This window comes from Corythoichthys intestinalis, chromosome 11 (genome assembly GCF_030265065.1).
Source record: "Corythoichthys intestinalis isolate RoL2023-P3 chromosome 11, ASM3026506v1, whole genome shotgun sequence".
NCBI lineage: Eukaryota > Metazoa > Chordata > Actinopteri > Syngnathiformes > Syngnathidae > Corythoichthys > Corythoichthys intestinalis.
This window is the reverse complement of record NC_080405.1, coordinates 30,009,932-30,035,919: the sequence shown is the minus strand read 5'-3', so window position 1 is coordinate 30,035,919 and position 25,988 is coordinate 30,009,932. Positions and strand designations below refer to the sequence as shown.

The following is a 25,988-nucleotide window of genomic DNA, read 5'->3' as shown; positions in this document are numbered from 1 at the left end:
TAATTTTATTGAATATATTTCAGCTATTTTTTATATTTTTTATTGATTTTAACATAACATTATACTTATGTTCCAATTTGCTAATGTTTTTTAAAAATTAAAATTCTGTTCAATGGAATTTTTTATTTTTTTTTAAACCCAGATATCTTAAAGTAACATATTTTAGAGCTGTAATTGCAATACCGTGAAACCGTGATAATTTGGCATAAGGTTATCATACCATCAGAATCTCATATTGGCACATGCCTACTTTACAGTAAAAAAACAATATTTTTTTACTGGACACATACTGATATTGTGCAACAGTGCCCTCCGGTGTCTTTTTTTTTTTTTTTCCCCAGTCTGGCAAAGAACCCCGTTCTCCCCTATATACCCGATACATATTTTCCTTGCAAAGTGAGCAAAGGTTTAGTCTGAGTCAAAGCCAAATTTAACATGTCACAAGTAATTTTATTAAAACTGGCTATTTCAATAACCACTGACAAAATCAAATAAATTAATGACTTTTTTTTTCACCTGGTTCATCAAAAAAAATGCTCATTATTCAAATACTCATATGCAAGCGTAAATACTGTCTAACAAAAATGGCAAGCTCTTTATGGTCTACATTTAAACTATATCGCTATGTACGATAAAAACATGCCGGTACAATTTTTACAATGATATATCAACAGCCTTAATTCAAAGTTCAAACTCATATTAAGTGCCTCTTTTCCTGACATTTCATGTCACTGGAAAGGAATATGGGATACTTGCCTTTGATTTGCTAAAATAGTACCAGCGTTGATAAAATGTCTGCCACCATGTTGGACAACCACTTCCGGGAATTACTGGCAGCAAGGTGTTGTCTTTCTGTGTAAGGTTTTGTGCTAACGCTGAATGTTATGCTCAGATATGTTTGACATTTTACCCAAAATTCCAACAGCTCACATGAATTTTGAAGAAATATTCATCACTAGATTTGATTTTAAAATGTATGTATTTTGGTTTTACAGCTTTTAATGTTTTTTACATGAGTTCCAAAATTGTTTAAAAAATCCTACCAGGCTAAACCAAACTACTATTTTAGTATCAAGTTAACAGTTAAAAACAGTAAATAAAATGCTCAAGTTCCCATTCTGTATCAGCAGCTTTAAAATACATTCAATTAATTTAATGATGTAAATCAACCGTTAAAGTTGTTAAGATTGCTCCCGTTATTCCATAATTTCCCTTCTGTCTACTTTCGACATGTCAAAGTTTCAAAACTGTTTCATCATTTAAAGATAGATTCAAGTCAAGATTTTGCCGATTTAGGGGTATTTTAGATAAAAAGTAATTAGGTTCGCTACAACAGAGCCTTCTAGAGAAGTCTACTGCTTTAAGATAGGAGCTGTTTACTAGCGCCGGCAAGTCTGTCATTTCGCATCTAGTTCTTTGTACATGTTCTAAAGCCGCTGTCGTCTGTCATTTCACATCTAGTTCTTCATATATGTGATGTCTACCACAGCCGTATGTTGCCGTATTTTTGTAGCAACTAGCAACTGGGCACTGTTTGTCGCGGCTGTTGGCCGCAGTCAGGTATTTTTGTTTTTGTTTTTTTTATTTAGCGGTACGAGTTGAACATGATATTTACTTTCGGTCCGTTCTTCATTGCGTCCCGAAGACCGCGCTGACTGTGTTTTATTTCCACTTTACCTGGTATAATTCAATAATCGGAATTTGGATGTTTGTGAACCGTTCTCCAATCTTCCACGGCTAAATCGCGAATAATCTAAGAATCGAAAATTTCGCACGCCTCTACTACATATGGTGACATTTTTTCTTTAATGCTGCTCACAAATACATCATTAAAAGGAATTGTAATACTACAACAAACTAATTCTAATTCTATTAATAAATCGAAAAATGAATTCTAAACCAATTGGGTTTCAAGTTAAAATTAATAAGAGCAACTTTAAATAGTGGCAGGTGTGTGCTAGCTCCCATTTAACATAGGGGTGTGTAGACCTTTCTCATCCACCTCACATCCAACTTACACTGTAAATTTTTCCTGTTCCACTTGCCAGCCATTACAACGATTACATTCTCTGTTTGACGCCGTTGTCACAGATGGTTTCCTAATTTTCCTTAATAATTCCTCATGCATACGCATACTTGCTTGCCACAGCTATTTGGAAAATGTGCTTTTATAAACTTCATAACGCTGCGTTTACCGTTGGACCTTGTCTAAAGCGAAAAAGTGCTCCTAAAGTGGTTCGACAGTTTACAGTGGAGAAAAAGTGCTCTAAGATGTTTATGCGCCAGACATCTTTTAAAAAAAAAGTGTCACCTAGTAACAGTACATGTTAAAGGAACCTTTTCGACTGTCACAAGTTGGACTATGTGAAATGTTTAATTCATGGAATTTGGATGGGAGGTGCTACCAAACCCTCATGTATGAGTTTCATGGAGAAGAATAGGATTACCTTGGCAGGTTCATCTTAAACTGTGGTGTGAGGGAATGATAATTTTTCATAGTTAACAAAAATAAGCAATAATTGCATCATTAAAAAAGTCACTTCATGTTCCAGTTGACTTCCTGTTGAGTGTATCTAACTTTTTGTTGAAATTGGAGGAAAAATCCACATCACTTTCAGTTGATTTTGGCCAATTTGAGGTAATTTACTGTTAATGTTAAGGCAATCTCTGTGATCAACTTTGACTGGAAGGGGCACTGGCAGTGATCATTCGCTAAAAATCCAAATAAATAAAATGGGGTAAAAAAAAAAAAAAACTTGAATAAACAAATAATACCAGTAATACTAATCAATATTATATATTTATAGATGTATAATATTTCTAAAAATAAAGTAATAAATGCTGGACTGACTAAATAGTAATGTGAGATGTGCTTTAATGCTTTTGCACAATAACAGTATTAACAATATTCACAATAATAGTAAATGCAATTATGTTTGTTTAAAACTAGGTGTTATGATTGTTTTCTCTATTCACTTATGCTTTTTAGTGTTTACACAATGGAAAGAGTAAAGTTTCTGTTTTCAGTAAATGTCACTATAATGTTTCATTCTGGTTTCTGTTCTCAGTAAATGATAAAACAAAACTTACGCATGTGCAATGAATGCTCTCCAACTCCTTAATAAAAGGCTGACGCTCCTCAGGGGAGTTTTTAGATAAGCTTGTTGCGTCCCCCACGGCACGCATCAATCTTTCTCCTGACGGCCGTCAGTGTTAAAAGCTTTATCTTCGTCTCAAGTCTGATTCTCTCTCCGCCCTCCCTCAGGTCCTTTATTATTTTCTTAGTACAATAGTAAGTTTAGACCCAACAAGTAACAAAAAAAAAATTGAAATTGCATAAATAAATAGAATTACAGTATATAGATAAATACTGAAATAACTTATTCTGTGAGGCATTTCATTCTCTAATGTATATATGTCATTAATATTGGTCCTTTCTACGGTTGTTTTAAAAATCTAAATGTGTTTTTGTCACAATTTGGTCAAGAGGCTTCAGTGGCAGCAAGTCAGACGTGAGGGATTTGCGAGGATTTGTAGCGGGTGACAAGTAAACCTTGTTTTCTCCAACATTCCTCTTCTGGGGATTATTTGGTTCCCACCTCTGCCAAACCTGGAAAGCTTGCCACAAATCTCGGAGGAAGGCCAACACCATTGGAGGTCTTGCGTGATTGTTTATCCGGGTCACGCCGCTTGTGTGACGTCAGGTTGTTGACGGAAAATGAACAGTACTACAGTATGTCATTGTGAATGACTGGGAGAAGCTAGAAGCAATTGAATGATCACTCTCAGCCACTCTCAGGTTAAACAGATCTATTGCCATCAATATGCGTTTTCAATAAGCAGCTGTTCAGTACAATTTCCCAAATTGGATTGGTCGCCATTAATGGCAGTAGAACATGATCACTCGATGCCATGCATCCAAGTTGAAATGAATTTGATGTCTATGACTGTCAATGGCTGTGAATGAGTTAAAGCTCTCTGATGTTTTCCGAAGAGCGTAAATGACACGTTAATGCACACAGGAAACTCAATCCTGCCTATCTCTTGTGGTCGCTTGTTCGCAGACTATCTCAGTTACACAAGTGCGCATCAAATTTTCAGAAGAGCGCAACTGAGCTCAATACAAGCCTGACACGCTCCATTACAGTGCAGCCAGACGCATACCTCTTACATCTATTTTTTCCACCACCTTACGTAATATTTTAAAACAAAAAAGTGACAATTTTTTTTTTTTTTGGTAAGAAAAGCAAAGACACTAAAACAGGATGCAAGTCAAGTTATATGGCAAGTAATACATTTTTTTATATTAATGATCCAAAATAAATCATTAGTAACAAAACAAATGTATTTGTACTGAACCCAAAACAAACGAAAACATGTAAAACATGAATAAAAATTTTAAATAATGTATTGCATATTAGTTGAACTAATATAAATTAAAACATAATGATTAAAAAACAAATCAAATTGTTATTTTTTTCAAAATGTATTTTTTTATTAGCTAGAATGCAATTATCTTATTATTATTATTGTTATACAATGTATTTATTTTAGGGCTGTCAAAATTATCGCGTTAACGGCCGTTAATTAATTTTTGAAATTAATCACGTTAAAATATTTGACGCAAGTAACGCATATACTAAATGACCCGCTCGCACGTTGCCTCAAACAGATTACAATGAGGCCGTTTATGGACATTAAGAGTGAAGAGAATGCCACCGGCCGCTTGGGGGCAGCGCCGTTCCATACTCGTGTTATTTCTGCTAAACGTGGGAGAATTAGTAGTTGTGAGACATTTATGCTGTATTAACAATGCAATGCAAATTGCTATTTGTGCTCCACACATATTCCGGTAAGTTTTCTTTCTTTTAGTGGCAATTATGTGTCTCTTGTTGTATTTTGGGTAAGATATGTACAGATATATGTTATACAGTAAAGGCGAGTGGACACAGGCGTTCTTTGGACCGCGCCGTTTATTGGCATAAGCTTCTCCTTCACAACAAACATAAGTATCGTTTAGTGAAAGCACAACAAAAATAATATTCCTATCTCTCCAAAAAAAAATAATGTTCACAAAAAGAAAAGCACTTCAGTCTATAGTATTGAGGCCCTATTCTGACACACAGTTAAACAACAATGCAAAATGAACTGGCATTCCATATCAAAATAGCTATGCAAAATACACGTAAAACTTAGACTTTGGTCACTCTATTTTTATTATTGTTATTTTTATTCTTATCATTATTATTATATTAACTCTACTTTTGATTGAAAATTTTACAAATTTTATTAAAACAAAAACATGAAGAGGGGTTTTAATATAAAATTACTATAACTTGTAACTATAACAATTATCTTTTAAGAACTACAAGTCTTTCTATCTGTGGATCACTTTAACAGAAAGAATGTTAATAATTGCATTTGTGGATTTATTGTTACAATAAACAAATACAGTACTTATGTACAGTATGTTGTATGTATGTATCCGTCGTGTGTCTTATCTTTCCATTCCAACAATAATTTACAGAAAAATATGGCATATTTTAGAGATGGTTTGAATTGCAATTAATTACGATTAATTAATTTTTAAGCTGTAAATAACTCGATTAAAAATTTTAATCGCTTGACAGCCCTAATTCATTTACATCTTCGACCATAATTTAATTAGATTAATTCAGTAGCGTATAAAATATTTTAGTTTGATTTAAAACAAAACAAAATGTAACAAAATATGTACTGTACCTATAAATATGGCAGGAAAAACTCGACTTGCAGTTCCGCTCTGAGACCCCCAATTTGGCCAATTTTCAAAAGCGTCCTATATGCATGTGTGTTACATCATTGGAAAGCTTAAAATCTCAATTTTCTGGGGGAAGAAAATTTTTGAACAGGGGACAAGCGTCGCGATGCAGAAATCGCAGACATCAAAGATTGGTCGAGATTTTCTTTTTCAAATATCTACCCTATATAAAATAAAAAATAATAATACATTAAAAATTAATAATTTAAAATGAATAACAATGCAAAAATAACACAAATATTATTAATAAAATAATTATTTATACCTTAATAAGTTGTCAAGAGGCATCACATGCAGTGCAAAAAAAATAAATAAATAAGGGGCTTGGGAGATTAGAACATAGGCAAATGCCAGTTTTCGTCGGACGAGATGAAATGTGACTTAGTTGTTGTCATACGTTCACAATGCGTGACTTTTTCATATTGTACGTGAAGTACGTCAGCTTTCATCGTAGCAGTGTTTGGGTTGTGTCACTCATGTGAGATGGGCTACAGCACTCCCTCACTCGCCTCACCGGAGTTTAAGATGTGTCTAAAGCTAGGCTGCGCTCCATATTGCTTGTTTGGAAACAATGTAAGATTTGTTTTCTTATCTTGGCAAGAGAGAATAAGCAATGTTGCTTAGCCTTTAAAGGTCTATGCTGAGTGATCATCACACACTAAATGTAACTCGTAGTGTTGCCATAGCATTCACGTTAGCATTAGCTTCAGAATGGTGAGCATTCTCTTAAAACACTAGTCAATCTAAAGCAAACCCACTTGCCTTTTCTGGTCAGTAAATCTAGAGGAGAGCCAGTTGGCGAAATGGCATTTGATAAAAGTCCACTTAACCTGTTTGGTAAATGAGCAATTACTGGGACATACTACCGTAATTGCTTGCAATTTATGGCTACACTCAAAGAAGAGATAGGAAAAAAATCCCACACTTCCCAGTGTTAAACGCTTGGACATTTTTTTTTTACATCCAGTTCGTGGCTTCCAGGTGGGTATAATTGGAAATGATGTACTCCCTTTCCTGCTGAGTGTGTATTATCATCACCAAGTTGGCGTTGTCCCTGTAGACGCTACAATATGTGCTCATCTGTCGATGATCATACGAAATTGTTGGAAACCTTTATAAATTTTTGGACAAAAACTTTTGAATTTTACAGACGAAAACATTTTGAGTTACTGTCAACTAAAACTAGACGAAATTTGTATGAAATTTGGTCGACTAAAAGTAGACAAAGACGAACACATTTCGAAATGACCAAAATATGAGTAAAACTAATACGTATTTTCGTCCAGCAGACTAAAACTAAAACAAAAATTGAAAGGGCTGCCAAAAATAACACTGGAAGGACTACTCATTGTTGAGCCAGACGAGAGCCAGCGAAGGGCTAACTACGTTAGGGGGCGGGGTGAGGGTTCATCGACATCGCAGGGGCGTGAGCCGGGGTTATTGGCAGGTAAAGATGCGTAAATTCATACCTGGAAGAGTTGTTTTTGCGTTTTGATGTAAAAAATACAAAGATTTGCTAGGCAGCTGTACACACGCATCTTCTCCATCCTTGTTGTGGGCTCCCTTCTGGATTTCTTCTACGTTGCATTTCCGGCGGATGCGACGCCGCCGGTATGGTTTATGTATTGGCGTACTGACGTATTAACGTCTAATTTCTATAGGATTATGATGACTTTTGACTTGTTTGAATGTTGATTTTGTCACAGAAGTGAGCGTTCCCGTGAGCATGAAGGAGGTGGGAGGCTACATCGAGAAGCAGGTTGCCTATCTCTCAGGTGAGTTTTACCATTTATTCAAATGTGTGGATTCCACGGAGCGGCCCACACCATGTTTTGTGTGGGCAGGCGGGCGCGGGGAAGACTCCAGTGTCATCATCACGCTCCCGGAAAGCTCGGCCTTCAGGGATATTCCCGAGGAGGCCTTGGCTAAAGTATTTACCTACCTCACGCTCATCCCTCGGTGCGACATCAGTACCTTCAGTTCATCTTATGCTGTTTGTTTAACAGGGCTGCCACAAACAATTACTTTGCTGGTGTTATGAAAATGATATGTTAAGTACTTCGGGTTTAACATTATAGTTATAAAGTGTGCATTGGAACCAAAAAGTTGCTGTGAAAATTGAAATGAACATTGTGGAATTGTTTGCAAAGCAAAAACAGATCTTTTGATTGATTACAAAGATCAAGCAAGCAAACAAAATAATTATGGGATTTTGCATTCACAAAAAACATTTTAAAATCGTAAAAAATAAATAACAGAATATTTACGAAGCTCCAAAATAAGAGGATTTGAATTTATTGGACATATTTTAGCTCTACGCTGCCTCTAAACAGCAAATCAACTACCAAATGGTTTTCAAATATTTTGATAACCGATTAGTCGGTTAATCGCTTCAGCCCAACTGACGGACGGCCAGCCAAGTTCTTTGAAAAGATATTAAAATGCATATGACAGGATAAAAAAAAGTCTTAATTAGCATTATTATGTGAATTAGAATCGCATTTTGAGACGATTTGACTCTACATACAACAATTTGGCAAAGCGCAGTTGACGAGAAATAAGTCTTTTAATCTGCCGTTTAGGGGCTCTAGCGTCCCCAACAGGAGGATGACGTCTGCACGGTCATGGTTTCATTGATTTACAATTCAGCCCATTGAGGGGGAATTATCCAGAATGAGGAAAATGCTAATTGGAATATGAAATGTTAAAAATGCATTTATTAAGTACGACATGGCAAAATTACTTCATAATGGTCTAAACTGTCGACTTCACCTTTACTGTCGCACCTCCCGAACGATATTTTATGCCACCGTAGTTAGTCCGTATTTTGTCATTTCCCTTCGGAGACTGTAAACAAACCAAGAGGCGTGACAGCTAGCCGACATGCTAACCCAGGAGTGTCCAAACTTTTTGCAAAGGGGGCCAGATTTGGTGTGGTAAAAATGTGGGGGGCCGACCTTGGCTGACGTCCTTTACGTAGAACAATATATTTAAACAAATTTTAGCAAGCCATTCAGTGTGTCACATTTGCTTAATTATTTATTTTCTCTATCGACTCTCGGGCTCCTATGAAATACTGCTGCTGTGACATTAAACTAGCTTCAAGTTGCTTCAATTTCTCACTGCGTATCTTCCCTGTAATCTTGTTGTACATGTCAGCGTGTCTTGTTTGGTAATATCGCCTCACATTGAAATCTTTAAAAACAGCGACATCTTTTGCAAGTGGGGCAGACACAGTTTTTGCGTATTTAGTGAAGAAATAGTCTAATTTCCACCTATCCTTGAAGCGTCGGTCGTCACAGTCAACTTTCTTTTTTTTGTTGATTGCCACCATTTTAGAAAATGGAAGGAATGGGTCACACGGAGTAATGTTGCTTAGCCCTTAAATACCTCCAACATGAAGCAATTATCAGAGAATCCCTGAATTTGAAAAATAAGGTCCTAATGAAACCTGTTTTTCAAATTTGTAAAAAGAAAAGTCAAAATGAATATGTGTAATAAGCGCTCTATATCTATAACCCATGCTAAGTCATGTGTTTTTTTCTCATGGAACCTGCAGATGCATGTGTCGACTTGCATCCATCACTTTTTTTTTTTTCAAAAAGAAATGTCAAAATTCTAAATTAGTCTTAAAATCATGACATTTTAGTTGTATCAAATGTGAGACATTTGGCAATAAAGGGTTAAAGTGCTGCTGCCTTTTAGTGGGTAAATGAGGGGCAGCATTTTGTGTGTAAGCTACTTCATAAGCTGGTTGCAGTACTGCTGACCAATTTATTAAGTCTGTGTTCGGGCCAGACGTTATTGATTTTATGACAGAGGCTGGGGGCCGGATGAAATTTGACCACGGGCCGCATTTGGCCCCCAGGCCGGACTTTGGACATGTCCGTGCTAACCCGAACCGAGTGACGTCTCAAAGTCTTGTTTTCGCTTTTCGAAGCGAAAAAACACACAAAACCAGCCTGGATCATTTCACACGGCAGCACATGGTCAACACAAATATGCTGTAAAATAATTATTTACTACACGGCGAACACGTAAACAGTGGGAGAGTCAAACGAGAGCAATGTGCAGTTGTTGTGCAGCTAACATGGCAGGATGTGTCTGAGGAGAACTTTTCTACATGTCCGTCCATGATCAAACGTAAGTAAATAGTCCTTTGAAGAAAGTTAGTAGTGTTTACTTTGTAATCGCTGAATTTGCGGCCACAAGGTTGCAATTTTTAATGGGGTTGAAAATTTGACAGAACACCGTGCACACGAAAAAGGCAATAAGCCGAGCATTGAGGGGTGTGTGCGACAAGCCGCCGGTCGTCAGCTGAGTGGCATTCTTGGTGGACAATCAGCCACAAAATGCAAGCCACTTCTGTATTAAAACATGTGCCATGATCCCAGTATTTGACATAATACAAAATACGATGTTTACTCACTTCCTCCTAAGTCCAATGTTCCCACAGTAGTAGGGCTTGTTTTGGCCAATATCTGCGGTCAACGGGAACCTTTTGAAACCCAAAAAGGCTCACGCCTCTCCCTGGTGCAGCAACAATTTTCTGCTGCACATTTGGCTGACGTGATGTGAAAAATAAACGAATTAATCCGCAAAATCATCTGAGTCCGCAGTCTATCTGCATGCTATAAAGCAGGGGTCCCCAACCTTTTTTGCACCATGGACCGGTGTTATTTGGGTCTTTTTTTTTCACAGACCGGTGTTCTGACAAATTTTGCAACCCATCAAAAATTGCAACGATGCGGTTTTGCGCATGCGCGTAACGTTAAACATAGCCGCAAAATGCGCAAATGCAGCGATTCCAAAGTAAACACTACAGACTTTCTTGAAAGAAAGGAATATTAACTTACGTTTGATCATGGAAGGACTTGTAGAAAAGTTCTCCTCAGATTCATCCTGCCATGTAAGCTGCACACAACAGCTGCACACCGCGCTCACCATTAACGACTTCGCCTTGTCGTTAAACATTAATTAAGAAGCCCGCTTCACAAAGATACGATGTTGGAAATTGTAGCAAGGTTTTCAATGCTCTTGTCGCGATGTCAGGATATTCCAGAATGACTTTAATCCAGAACCTCGGTAGAGTTGTTGTCTCAAATGTACGTTTAATGAGGTCGCTGTCATTTGCGATCTCTCTGTTTATTCACAAACGGGTCACGAATCCACTCCTTCGCAGTTCGTGGGTCTTCGAGGTTGTAGGCTCGTCAGGTGCCCTTTTCGCCGTAAAAATATCCTTTTCGCCGTAAAAATATCTCCAAAGACGTCTGTTTTCCAGTTATCTTTGCTCGTGTGGGGGCTAATTATTTCCGGGAACCAATGTGCTGCGCCCGCGGCCTACTAATACTATCGAGGACAAGCGCACATAGATATATTATATACACAAACAAGATGTACTGCTAGCAGTCCAATCAATGTACTTCTATGACAACATTATAATCTATCCCGTAGTATTATATCTAGAGTAGACAGAGATATTGGTGCGTTAAGCATGGGCACAGGGTTAATTCGGCCAGAATGCGGTCATTATTAAATTATTATTTCTGTGCAGCCCGGTAGCAAATGCGCCACGGACCGGTACCGGTCCGCGGCCTGGCAGATGGGGACCCCTGCTATAAAGCAATGTTGTATTGTGAGATGCTGACCTGGGTGACGTCACCTTTGCATTCGTCCTCAAAACAGGAAGTCATTCATTTTTATGGCGCGGGATTCAAAAAGTTGAAGAAATAAAACGATCGCTTCCACACACATCCAAGCGCTCCATTTCATCCAGGAGCATAAAATACCACGTGAAATATGAAAGAACATGCTTTCTGGTGCCATAGGCACTTTATACCCTCAAGATCATATTTTGTTTTGTGCTCACACGTCTATATGATGTCCAAAATTGGCTGCAGTGCAGCAAATATGCTCTGTTTACATTCTGAGCACAGACACAGACAAAATGCTGATTCATCACTCGCATCCATCCAGGAAATTCTCAGGTGGCACTGCAGTCTCTTGACAAACATGCAGCAGCAGTTCTCAAACTTAAAGAGGGGGGAAAATAACTCATGACCACACTACTTACAGTGGTCGATGTCCTATCCATTTCAACTCGGAGCCCTTCCAGTTCAAATGGTCAATGGTACTGAAAAGTGATCATTCACAGCCATTTTTTTCACCCACAGAACAAGGCAACCAGGTGTGAAGTTTATCATCATTTTAGACCGAAGACTGGACACTTGGGCTTCCATCAAGACGGCGCTGGCACGAATAGCAGTGAGTTGCTATGTTTTTTTGTTTGTTTGTTTGTTTTTTTAAATAAGCAATTCTGCTGATGGGCCGTTCACATGGTTATGCTGCGACACCAAGACGCAACAACTGTGTTACGGAATGGCCTCACTTTTGCATGGTGATACCGAAAAATGAAGGCGAAGAGGCAAACTTCCAAAATTCCGGCCTCCAAAGCGGAATGATTTGATTGCGGGGATTGCTCCGCAACCATATGCATGGAACGCACTCACTCCGATGACGCCAGCACTCGCACACGTCGCTTTGGCCCTGCGCAATCGTTCCTAGTAGACATTCAAAACAGCAAACATGGTGGACGGACAGCTTTTATTTTCTGTTTTTATAATATTTTTAATTTAAATATATTTTATTTTCACGTTTTTGTGCCTTCTAATGCAAAAGAAAAAAAAACGGACGCCATTGCCTTATTTATTTATTTTATTTACAAGCCATGCCATACAATCATAAAGTGAAGAACAGCAAATGCACAAGAAATACGAGAGAAAAAGCAAATGTACAGGTAAAACTGTGAATAAAACCACTAAATAAAACACAGGTGGAGGGGGGGCAATGTTTGAGTAGACGGGTGTGCTATCTTCTGGGCTGAGAAGGTTTTTGTCAAGAAAGTGCTTTATTGGCTGTCGCTTTGTAAAACTGCACTGCCCACTAGGGCTCGGCATGAATACTACATCGTTTTCAAGTGGAATGGCGTACTGCAAGCAACACGTCACTTTTGCTTAATAATATTCATGACGTTAGCAAATGTTGATACGCGAGTCAACCACTTGTTTGTCCCTAATAGTAAATGCGTGGAAATAGTGTACAAACGAGATGTTTACTGAGCTAAACCTACCAGTTCTGCCCCAAAATGATGTCCCTGGTGCCAAATTCACTGGTAAAGATGTGTAAAAACATACAAATGTCCGGTCAAAGAGATTGCTTGAGTGTCGGGGACTGAAAAAGACGGGGAAAAAGAGCCGACCTGATCCAAAGTTAGCTTTTTTATCGACACCTTTTTCTTGCGTGCATTGCCTTACGCCACTCACAATGACATTCTTCTGTTTCAACAATCTATCCTTTACCACCATATGCCCTGTCTTTCTTATATATTATATCCTATGGTTGTCTTACGTCTCTGACCGTACTTGGGGGCAATTTACATTGCTATTTTTGTGTAGCTATGGCCAATGCTACTCAGTGACAGCCAACGAACACTTTTAATTTTTTCATTAATAACAAATATTAATTCTATAATTTATTTACACTTCCCCCTTACCTTTTCTGTTATAAACTTTAGTAACAGTGGCAATCAAAATACCATTTTAATTTTTTTCAGGTCATTCATTCTCAGACAGAAGCAGCATGGCAAAACGCCACGCTAAAAAATAAGTAAAAATATCAAGATGGCATTCCTCTTCATCCTCTGTAGGACAATGGCCCCTAACAAAATGTTTACTGCATATGAAATGTGAATGACTTCACCTTGCTGGCGTTAAACTAGTCTTTTGGACGTCCACGCGAGTTGATCCATTCTTCACATTTTTTCTCCTAGTTTTTGGTTTCGGCAAACGTATAAAGAATACATCCTTCATATGTCTTAGTGTCTAGAGTCGTTTCTACAAGTTCCATAGCAGCAGTGTTTGATTGGCATGTCCTATTTTGAAAGAATACCGGAGAAAACAGTAATAACATGGATTGTTCACGAGGGCGTGTTTATAACGACGCACTTCTGAGTTACGATGGCGACGTCACGGTATAAAAATAGCATTAGTGTGGTACGCTATTGCGACATCGTTCAAATGAAGACGGAACCAAGTCGGAACCATGTAAATGCAAACATGAAATTTGTCGTAGTTTTGGATCGTCCCCATGTAAACGCCCCTTATTGACAATTAATTTACTATCAAATTGATTGACTATTTTGAAAGTTTTAAATTTATTAAAATGTGTCCATATTTTTTTCTTGAAACCTTTTAACCTTTAATATTCTCATTTATTTATTTATTTGTTTATTTTTTAAAGAATTTTTACATTTAAAAAAAACGCTACAAATATTTGTTTTTACTTTTAAACTGTTTAATATTTTAGACTATTTACAAGTAAAATAGTTTTTTTTTTAATACTGCCCATATGATCTTTAAAAAAAAAAAAAAAAAAGGTAAATATTCCATTTACCTTTTAGTTTACAAAAGTGAGAATCAAAAAGGGGGGGGGGATTGGAAAACAATGATAGTTAGTTAGTTGCTACAGTTTATAATATTTATGGTCCAACCTATCTTAGACAAACAAAACAGTAAATCTTCCTTTCCTTTTGGCTTATACCTTCAGGGTTCGCCACAGCGAATCAGTTGTCTCCATCTAACCCTGTCCTCTGCATCTTCTGCTCTCACACCAACTAGCTTCATGTCCTCTTTATCTACATCCATCAAACTCCTCTTAAGTCATCCTGTAGACCTCCTTCTTGGCATATTGAAATTCAGCATCCATTTTCCATATACCCGATTAATAGCTTCATTTCTTTGCATATATATATTTTTTTAATATTCAAATGAAACAAAAAACGTATTTTTTAAAATTGTCTTCATTTTATAACAAAATTGCAACAACAACAAACTATTATTATTTTCATTTCCTATTTATTTATTTTTTTCGATATTTGAACAGAAACATAAAAGGTATTAACATGAAATATTCTTTTTGATTTATTTTGAAAATTGTTTTTTTATTTTTATGTTTGCATGCTAATTATCACACTTTTACATGGCAATTATCACGTTTTTACTTGATGCTTGTCACAGTTTTACATGATTGTTACCGTGTTCCTACATGATGATTATCATGTTCCTACATGATGATTTTCATGTTCTTACATGATAGTTAACACATTTATACATTATTATTATCACGTTTTTACATGACCATTATCATGTTTTAGGTACATGATGCTGATGTTTTACAACATCATGCGAAAACAAGATAACTCATATAAAATACAATACTAAACTTTTCATTTTTTGGTGTAGCAGCAATATGCTGACGTAGTAATTATTATTTCTTAAATGTTTTTCTCATCAAATGATCATGGCCAGCCCTCACAGGCCAAATTGATTGGATGTCTTCTACTGTCAATGGCATGGAAATATAAACATTTAATGCCAGCCGTCCCAGTTCAAATGCATTTGATGTCCACCGCTGTCAATGGCAGTGAAAGAGTTAAGAGGTCGTCATTGAACATCAGTTTGCACTGCTGAGTCATACTTGGAGCGGTTCCTAATATTTCGGAACCACCTAGTGGCGTAATGACTCGTGCCTCTGCAGACAGGATGAAGGTGAGGATGAGGAGGCAGCAAGCGAGTCTTCTTTCCTCCTCTTCTGATTGAGGCGGCGCAAGCTCACTGCTGGAAAGAATTCAAGCCCAATATATACAGTATTGTCCCGTGGTCACAACATGGCCGAGACGTGTTACCGAAGAGGACTGGTAAAGATCCGGACAGGCCCGGTAATGGTTTTATTCCCTCGCTTGTCAGAGTTTGGGTGAAGTTTGAGGGCGGGAATGCGGCAGTGAGTAAGTAAGTGTGAGTGTGGGTGAGCAGCTCTGCTCGCTTTTGCTTAGTCATGCAAGAGGCTGGAGTGGAAGGAAAGTGAGACTCGACTAGGTGGATTGGCTCATGTGATTTCAGGCTTGCGTGCATGACATCACCGGTCAGATCAATGTCAACAATAGGGCTGCCATAAATGATTATTTTGATCGATTAATCACAGATTATTTCTGCGATGAGTCGACTCATGGGTTATGTTATTTACTGTTGCATGATTCTGGGCATTATATTTGGAAATGTGCAACGGAACCAATAATGATGTGATGAGAAAGGTTGGACTGTGAATTCTGTGTAACTACAGTGTATAACTGGATTTACAGTGGGGCAAAGAAGTATTTAGTCAACCACCAATTGTGCAAGTTCTCCTACTTGAAAAGATTAGAGAGGCCTGTAATTGTCAACATGGGTAAACCTCAACCGTGAGAGACAGAATGTGGAAAAAAAAAACAGAAAATCGCATTGTATGATTTTTAAAGAATTTATTTCCAAATTAGTGTGGAAAATAAGTATTTGGTCACCTACAAACAAGCAAGATTTCTGGCTGTCAAAGAGGTCTAACTTCTTCTAACGAGGTCTAACAAGGCTCCACTCGTTACCTGTATTAATGGCACCAGTTTTAACTCATTATCGGCATAAAAGACACCTGTCCACAACCTGTAAGTCACACTCCAAACTTCATTATGGCCAAGACCAAAGAGCTGTCGAAGGACACCAGAGACAAAATTGTAGACCAGCACCAGGCTGGGAAGACTGAATCTGCAATAGGTAAAACGCTTGGTGTAAAGAAATCAACTGTGGGAGCAATTATTAGGAAATGGAAGACATACAAGACCACTGATAATCTCCCTCGATCTGGGGCTCCATGCAAGATCTCACCCCGTGGCGTCAAAATGAGAGCTGGGACCACAGTAACAAAGGCTACTATCAGTAACACAATGCGCCGCCATGGACTCAAATCCTGCGCTGCCAGACGTGTCCCCCAGCTGAAGAAAGTACACGTCCAGGCCCGTCTGCGGTTCGCTAGAGAGCATATGGATGATCCAGAAGAGGACTGGGAGAATGTGTTATGGTCAGATGAAACCAAAATAGAACTTTTTGGTAGAAACACATGTTCTTGTGTTTGGAGGAGAAAGAATACTGAATTGCATCCGAAGAAGACCATACCCACTGTGAAGCATGGGGGTGGAAACATCATGCTTTAGGACTGTTTTTCTGCAAAGGGACCAGAACGATTGATCTGTGTAAAGGAAAGAATGAATGGGGCCATATATCGAGAGATTTTGAGTGAAAATCTCCTTTGATCAGCAAGGGAATTGAAGATGAGCTGTGGCTGGGTCTTTCAGCATGACAATGATCCCAAACACACAGCCAGGGCAACAAAGGAGTGGCTTCGTAAGAAGCATTTCAAGGTCCTGGAGTGGCTTAGCCAGTCTTCAGATCTCAACCCCATAGAAAATCTGTGGAGGGAGTTGAAAGTCCGTGTTGCCCAACGACAGCCCCAAAACATCACTGCTTTAGAGGAGATCTGCACGGAGGAATGGGCCAAAATACCAGCAACCGTGTGTGAAAAGCTTGTGAAGAGTTACAGAAGACGTTTGGCCTCCGTTATTGCCAGCAAAGGGTACATAACAAAGTATTAAGATGAACTTTTGGTATTGACCAAATACTTATTTTCCACCATGATTTGCTAATAAATTCTTTAAAAATCAAACAATGTGATTTTCTGGGTTTTTTTCCCACATTCTGTGTCTCATGGTTGAGGTTTACCCATGTTGACAATTACAGGCTTCTCTAATATTTTCAAGTGGTAGGACTTGCACAATTAGTGGTTGACTAAATACTTGTTTGCCCCACTGTATGCGTGTGTTCAGAATCGAATAGCCACACGAAGCGGCGACCCAGTCTTTCAAAAACTGCCAGCTTTTTATCACTTTATGTCGTATTTTTGGTTGGTGCACTTCATCATTTATTTTGTACATATGTTCGCTGTGAGTCTGTGACTTATTTACGTGTCACACTTCAAGTACTATATGAAGAATAAAGCCCAGGTTTGGTGTCAAAAGAGTTGTTTTGATGTTTAATTTTCAACTAGACAGTTCACACACTTGATACATCATCACTGATTGAGAGTGCCTCGGTGCTTTTATGATAACATGTTTACCATCAATGCTTACAACACAGTTTGGGAAGTTCCATAGCCGCCAGAAATCTGCTATGGCTTCCCGCTGGCTGGTAGGACCCGGCAAAAAAAAATCTAGCTGGAGGGCTGGCCACAATTCTTTGCAGACCTCGGACAAAACGCTGGACACAGTGCTCGACGCCAGTTTGAAGCTACCCGCCAAAGCTTGCTGGCTTCCACCCTAGAATTCGTAATATGACGGCATCAACAGTCCGACAGACCGCCTCTGAAAGTCTTCTGCGTCGCCTGTGCCTCAGCATTTGTATGATCAACATTTGTTGTTCAATGTTGATGAGCTGAAGATCCACATTCAAGCGTTTTATCTCCGTTAGCATTTTAGCATAGCACTGTAACCGGAAGAACACTAGAAGTTGTCAAGAGTCCCCCAAAACCCTACAAACACAACGCCACACCCCTCTAGTAGCTTGGCGGTGAATTACAGAGCAATGCCGCAGAACTGTCATATGCTCATTTACGCCGTAGTCGGTTCGCCGTCACCGCAACACAGTAGCACAACTCAGACTTTATATAGGGGCAAACAATAGGATGGTAGGGGCAGGAAAGCAACATAGAACATAGAATAGAGTACATAGACGACATGGGGGCCACATGGTCCAGAACAAAGCAAAGGCTGACTAGGCAGACGTTATCCTATCTGGTGAATAACTATAAGCATAAATGTTCACTGTATGCACAAAAATTCTACCATGAATAAATATTAAAACGGAATTGAAAATATATCTACAATTCTTTTCTTATGTTCTAATTTAAATGTTTTTAAGGGGAAAAAATAGAAAATCAATTTTTCTATTTTCCTTTCAAAACATTTAAGAAAAAATTAAGACAAAACAGGATTAAAATGACAATACAGTAAATAAAAGAATTTGTGCATTTTTTCCATATTTTCATTTTTTTAATATTAAAAAAATGGATACAATATAATGATAACAATGTTGTGTGGTTTCCACCCTTTTTAGGAACAGAAATAAAATTAATAAATACATTTGAGAATATTTACTACTAAAAGTATTTGGACAATATAAGGTCAACAATGTATCTAAACCATAAATACTCCGTCAAAATAATTGTCGATTAAATTGATTGTCAATTAGCAATTAGGGGGCAGCCCAATTAACAATGACATCCTATTCAAAAGTGCTAGTCTGAAAAGGAAAATAGCAACACCATGCACATTACAAGTGCATGTTGAATTGTAATCAATTCAGAGGTGTTTCCATTTTTAGACACATACTTTCTTACATTTGCTGGGTTATTGCGTTTAGTCGACATTATCAGACATTTATGCACTGAAGCACGACCATTCACTGATTGACGCAAACATCACGCAGGCCTCCTTTCCGGGGAACCTCCACCTGGTCCTGGTGCTCCGCCCCACCAGCTTCTTCCACCGCACAGTCACGGACATCGGCTTCCGCTTCAGCCAGGAGGACTTCATGCTCAAGATGCCAGTAAGGCAACCGCAGCTTTTTATGTGGCTTCAATGTGAAGTAAATGTCCATGTTGTCGGCGACCATTCAGGTGGTGATGCTGAGCTCCGTCACGGACCTGCTAAAGTACATCAACGAGAACCAGCTGACATCAGAGTTCGGGGGAACGCTCGACTACTGCCACAGCGACTGGATCGTTTTAAGAACGGTTTGTTATTAAATCTTGGGCGGCCATTTGACAGATTAAAAAATGGGTGGCTCATAGTCAGAAAAATATGTTTAAGACTCTTTCTGTTTCAGGCCATCGAAAGTTTTGCTGTCACGGTCAAAGACGTGGCGCACATGCTGCAGGCTTTCGGTACCGAACTGGCTGAGGTGGCTGTGCCAGGACAGGGCGACGCCATCCGGAATCTTTTAGAGTCTCACAATGAGAAATACAGAAAGCTCAAGGTACTTTTCTTAATTATTGCATTATTTTAACTTGATTAAATTTTATGTCAAAGTTTTTCCTACTTGAATGAATGAACAAACGAATGAATGAATCCTTAAAGACCACATTGCTGGGCTGGGGCAAATTTCAATACCATTTGGTACAGCTTCCAACATTAAACATAGATTTAAACAGGACAGACATATATGATGGCAGCTAATTAGTTAAAAGTGTAATGTTGCTTTTTCACCAAGAAAAATCCAGTTTTAGTTTTCATAAAAATGATGAAATTTTTCAACAATGCTGCCTCCAGTTCTTGAATATGCCATTTAGTGTTAGTTTAATGTTGCTCATGCTGCATGGTGATGATGTGTGTTCACCCGTGACAGGAGGCCATTGGATCGTTATCACAAGAGGGGCAACATCTTCTCTCCAGCCTGGAGACCACCACCAGCAGCAGTACCGCTAGGGATGACCATGAGCCTCACTGGGACATCCAGCTGGACTGGGAGACGGTTCAAAGGTGAGACATCAAGCGGTGCTCCAACTTTGATATTAGTAACACTCAATTTGGTCTACTTTTTCATCTGTTTTTAGGCTCTTGGGTCAACTAAGAGACATGGAGTTGGCCTTTGACGGTTACTTTGAGAAGCACCGTCTCAAACTGCAGCAGTACCTGCAACTACTCGCATATGAGCAAAGCTTTCATGAGGTAAACGACAGTTGAAAAGCCACAAAAAAAAAGATCCAAATGGTGTACTATTCCAAGAAAAAAATTAAGTAATAATATTGTTTGAATAAAGTCAGATACGTTTAAAATAAAGTTGTATATTATGGATGTTCAAACCATGATGTTTCCAAAATCTTCAAAATCATTTTTTTCTAGATTATCAGATTTTTTTTTTTTTTTTTTAAGGAAGTTGAATATTCCCAAATATAGAATTTTAGTCATTAAAGCTGCAACATTGTGGGAATGAAATTGTATATATATTTGAGGACACAGTACCATATTTTTGGGAAAAAATCTTATAACATAGTGGTAATAAAACTGTATCACTTTTTTAAAAATTCTATAATTTGAGAAAATATTCCAGTATCATGTCAAATGTGTTGATTCAGTGAGTGTTGCCTATTTCTTAGATGGAGTCTTGTCTAGCGCATACGTGGTCTCAGCAAAGCCAACTTTCCTCCAGCGTCGACACACTGGATCAGGCTGAGCAGGCTCTCAAACAACTCGACTCTTTGGAGTCAATCGCTCAGGTTTGTCACACGTGTGATTGACACGCAACCATTACCGAAGAGCATGTTTATCATGTTTGGGCCGACAGGAGGCGATATCCAGCGCGCAGACTGTCATCCTCCACGGGCACCAGCTATCGGCAGGTCACCACTACGCCACTGCACTCATCATGCAACGCTGCAACGAGCTGCGGCATCGCTGCGACACCCTCCACGCTGCGCTGGGGGAGCGACGCGGTCGGCTCCTGCGAGCGCAGCGACTGCTCGTGTCGCTCCAGCAGGTAGAACAGCAATATTCCTTCACATTTGTAGTGCTAACTGTGATAGTACCTCAACTGAGAAGTTTTTTTGTATTCCCCACCATTTTTGGTACATTTTTTTGTGTTTGAGTGAAAATGCAAAGTGCAAAAAATATCAGGGTTACTTTTTTTTTTTTTCAACCTGATTTATTTTCAATTTACCTGACACCATTTTTTGCCCCAATCCCTGCTTTCTCGTACTGTTTTTCACCCGAGCCCTTTTTAACCTGATCCTAAAATTCTATTTTCTACTAAGTTACACATTTTTAATGTAATTCTTAGTTTATTTGCACCTGCCCCCCACAATCCTTCATTAATATGCATGTATGAATTTTTTTCTAAAGAAGTCTTTTTTTTTTTCGTTTTTTTTTTTTTTTTTAACCCAATACTTGCTAATTCACACTTTTTCATCTGATGCCCCATTACCTCTCATTTTTGGACTTTAAAAAAACCCTGATCCCTTACTTATATTTTATTTTCATATTACAGCCCAATTCCCTGCATGTTTGAATTTTGTTTTTCACCCAAACCCCACTTACGGTATTTTCCTCAAATGATCAATAATTGTAATAAACTCTCTCACTTATTAGCATTTTTCTCCAGATTGCTAATTAGTCACACATTTTTCAAATTTATGTTTTTTTTATGGCGATTCTACTGAGCCCCTAAAGGTACATCAACAGAAATAAAATAATTTTACACCATCTGGTGCGTACCAGAAACAATCTGGTAAACATTAGCATTATATAGCATTTCAGCTAGTGGACTTTTGCTATGCAGGTTAGCCAGTTGTTCTTTTGTTGTACGTAGATCGTCATTTTTTTTTTTTTTTTTTTTTTTTAATTTTAATATGGTTGGAGGCTAAACTCAGGCGCTAGTTGAGTCCAAGGTTGAAGTAAAGCTAAATTAAATCCTGCATTACTATTTTTAGCACACCGAAACTGCTGGTGTCTGAAGCGCGCCATACTATCTGGTGCGCACCAAAAACAACTTGGTGCACGTCACTTACTATCTGGTGCGCACCATATGGCTTAAAGTTATTTTATTTCTGTCGATGTCCCTTTAGAGCAGAGGGTTGGAAACTTCTGTCTCGCGAGCCATACATGGCTCTTTTGATGAGTGCATCAGGCTCTCCGCCAACCTGTGATCTTAAATGTGGAACCAGCTGACTCATTTGACTTGAGCGAGCTGTAATGAGCTGATGGTCCATTCACACATTTTTCTTGGACCTTCAAACATACGTAGCAATAATATGCTTCAATCCAGTGCCCATTGGAGGTCCTCCCATCACGGATTGCACGGAGCTGGGCCAAAATACAGAGCTTGTCCTGCGCCTTATAAATCGCTGCTCAGCCAGAAGCGGGGCTGGCCCCTCTCAACTCAATGCCGAGCGATCTGGAGAATATAAAAAATGCGTAGGGGAAAATTAAACCACGAAAGTGAACTGTGTGGTACCTCAAGTCATAGAGGTGTGTAATCAGTTTGACTTCCATGACGTTTTCGCCTGTCAAAATTGTCGAGTTCCCTGGTTGCGGTTTTACACTTCCAGGAAATACAGTGCCTTGCAAAAGTATTCGGCCCCCTTGAACCTTGCAACCTTTCGCCACATTTCAGGCTTCAAACATAAAGATATGAAATTTTAATTTTTTGTCAAGAATCAACAACAAGTGGGACACAATCGTGAAGTGGAACAAAATTTATTGGATAATTTAAACTTTTTTAACAAATAAAAAATTTAAAAGTGGGGCGTGCAATATTATTCGGCCCCCTTGCGTTAATACTTTGTAGCGCCACCTTTTGCTCCAATTACAGCTGCAAGTCGCTTGGGGTATGTTTCTATCAGTTTTGCACATCGAGAGACTGACATTCTTGCCCATTCTTCCTTGCAAAACAGCTGGAGCTCAGTGAGGTTGGATGGAGAGTGTTTGTGAACAGCAGTCTTCAGCTCTTTCCACAGATTCTTGATTGGATTGAGGTCTGGACTTTGACTTGGCCATTCTAACACCTGGATACGTTTATTTTTGAACCATTCCATTGTAGATTTGGCTTTATGTTATGGATCATTGTCCTGTTGGAAGATAAATCTCCGTCCCAGTCTCAGGTCTTGTGCAGATACCAACAGGTTTTCTTCCAGAATGTTCCTGTATTTGGCTGCATCCATCTTCCCATCAATTTTAACCATCTTCCCTGTCCCTGCTGAAGAAAAGCAGGCCCAAACCATGATGCTGCCACCACCATGTTTGACAGTGGGGATGGTGTGTTCAGGGTGATGAGCTGTGTTGCTTTTACGCCTAACATATCGTTTTGCATTGTGGCCAAAAAGTTCAATTTTGGTTTCCTCTGACCAGAGCACCTTCTTCCACATGTTTGGTGTGTCTCCCAGGTGGCTTGTGGCAAACTTTAAACGAGACTTTTTATGGATATCTTTGAGAAATGGCTTTCTTCTTGCCACTCTTCCATAAAGGCCAGATTTGTGCAGTGTATTGTATGTCCTATGGACAGACTCTCCCACTTCAGCTGTAGATCTCTTGGCTGCATCTCTGATCAGTTTTCTCCTTGTTTGAGAAGAAAGTTTGGAAGGACGGCCGGGTCTTGGTAGATTTACAGTGGTCTGATGCTCCTTCCATTTCAATATGATGGCTTGCACAGTGCTCCTTGAGATGTTTAAAGCTTGGGAAATCTTTTTGTATCCAAATCCGGCTTTAAACTTCTCGACAACAGTATCTCGGACCTGCCTGGTGTGTTCCTTGGTTTTCATAATGCTCTCTGCACTTTAAACAGAACACTGAGACTATCACAGAGCAGGTGCATTTATACAGAAACTTGATTACACACAGGTGGATTCTATTTATCATCATCGGTCATTTAGGACAACATTGGATCATTCAGAGATCCTCACTGAACTTCTGGAGTGAGTTTGCTGCACTGAAAGTAAAGGGGCCGAATAATATTGCACGCCCCACTTTTCAGTTTTTTATTTGTTAAAAAAGTTGAAATTATCCAATAAATGTTGTTCCACTTCACGATTGTGTTATGTTTGAAGCCTGAAATGTGGCGAAAGGTTGCAAGATTCAAGGGGGCCGAATACTTTTGCAAGGCACTGTATATGCAGTGCTACACCATGATTCTATTTGGTATTTTCCAGTGGTGAGTGCGCAACAATTGTAACATACCAAGTAACGATGTCAGCCTTTCGTTGTTGTTTTCTAAAGATTTTATTTTAATCACAACCCGGCAACTGCTCGTAAAAGCCGAGTGTGCCCTCGCTCTTCCGCATGATGCGTTCAAATGTGCTCACGAAAAAAACGAAACTGTGATCACAAAAATACTCGGACAAGCTGGCAATAGAATATGTAAACCCCAAACCTTTGAACGGTAGTGTATATATAAAGAAACACACACACTGTATGGCTCTCGTGGAATCATATTTTAAAATATATCGGGTTTTTTGGCTCTCTTGGTCAAAAAGGTTCCCGCCCCCTGCTTTAGGGGCTCTGTACGACTCTAAGCCAGTGTTCGTTGTGAATTTAAACACTTTACAGTTAAACCCAGGCATCAGTGCTCACCATGTTATACAATATATACTGTACTGTATATACATACTTTAGAAATATCCTAATCTTGACCCGCTTCAGGCTCAGACCTGGTGTGACGATGGAGCCTACCTGCTGGCTAATCAGCTTGTAGAGAAGTTCCAGTCAAAGGAGGGCGCGCGAACTGCTTTGAAGGCCATCGAGGGCTTCCTGGAAGGCTCGCCACCCGTGATGACATCAGGACCTGACATTTTGGCTCTGGAGTATGAAGACATCATGACGCCTCAGTTGCAGGTCTGACACTCTTAAGCTACAGTATGTTACAAAATGAATCAGGAGTTATCATTCAAATGTGTCCTCATTGTATATTAGATGAAGTTGAATCAAACCTTTGAAAAGCACACGGCCGTGCAGCAGATGATCCAGAACCGGCAGGTGGGTCTGAGGAAGCTGGCTGACAAACACGTCCGACCAGTCCAGCTGGTGGCTCCCCGTGCTGAGAACCCACCTCGCTCCAAATCGCCCATCTTTTCCCCTAAGCACGGTACAGTTTGAGTATCTTATAACTGTGGTATGAAATATTTATCCATGGTATAATACAATTATGAGCTTAGCTTAGAAATGTTAAATATGAGCTAAAATGTCACATTTTGCTTGCCTTGATATTCATATAAAACAAAGATCATAATGTATTGGTTAGACATCTTGGCAGAGCTCAAAATCTTAATTTGCATTAAAGGGTACCTTGGATAGAAAGACATGTAGTTCTTAAAGGATAAATGTTAGTACGAGTTACAAGAATTTGATATTAAAACCCCTCATAACGTTTTGGTTTTAATAAAATTTGTAAAAATTAGATTTAAAAAAAAAAAAAAAACTAGTAGCTCGCCATTGTTATTGACGTTGCAGGGCGGTGACGTCAGATGGCCACGCTGCCAGACTTCACAGTGTCACTCTTTAACTATGTAAGGTAGTGATTTAAATACACCACAAGGTGTCATTGGCGAGTTTTAAATTAAAATAAAAAGCTCAAGCTCAAGACAATGAGTTCGTTTTGTCCCTCGACTGACGCCATAGTAGAGTCAGTCACAACAAACAAGACTTCTGGTAACGGCTCCCAGCATCATAGTTTGTATATTGTGACTAAATATTGCCATCCAGTGTATTTGTTGAGCTAAACAAGTT

The 25,988-nt window shown here is 38.8% G+C and overlaps 1 protein-coding gene across 2 annotated transcripts in view; it reads left to right on the top strand.

Moving 5' to 3' along the window:
- The window catches only part of mcf2a (MCF.2 cell line derived transforming sequence a), a 48,000-nt gene that overhangs the window by 4,030 nt on the left and 17,982 nt on the right, over positions 1 to 25,988 (top strand). The window contains exons 2-13 of one of the 2 annotated variants that reach the window (XM_057850507.1): positions 7,507 to 7,575; positions 7,645 to 7,759; positions 11,974 to 12,064; positions 19,204 to 19,323; positions 19,394 to 19,510; positions 19,603 to 19,752; positions 20,122 to 20,255; positions 20,330 to 20,444; positions 20,873 to 20,992; positions 21,061 to 21,252; positions 24,906 to 25,097; positions 25,176 to 25,347. In XM_057850507.1, the coding sequence (XP_057706490.1) occupies positions 7,507 to 7,575; positions 7,645 to 7,759; positions 11,974 to 12,064; positions 19,204 to 19,323; positions 19,394 to 19,510; positions 19,603 to 19,752; positions 20,122 to 20,255; positions 20,330 to 20,444; positions 20,873 to 20,992; positions 21,061 to 21,252; positions 24,906 to 25,097; positions 25,176 to 25,347 (1,587 nt within the window). Of the gene's footprint in view, positions 1 to 7,506; positions 7,576 to 7,644; positions 7,760 to 11,973; positions 12,065 to 14,819; positions 15,576 to 19,203; positions 19,324 to 19,393; positions 19,511 to 19,602; positions 19,753 to 20,121; positions 20,256 to 20,329; positions 20,445 to 20,872; positions 20,993 to 21,060; positions 21,253 to 24,905; positions 25,098 to 25,175; positions 25,348 to 25,988 lie in introns of those variants that run through there. The other variant, XM_057850508.1, reaches the window with a different exon arrangement.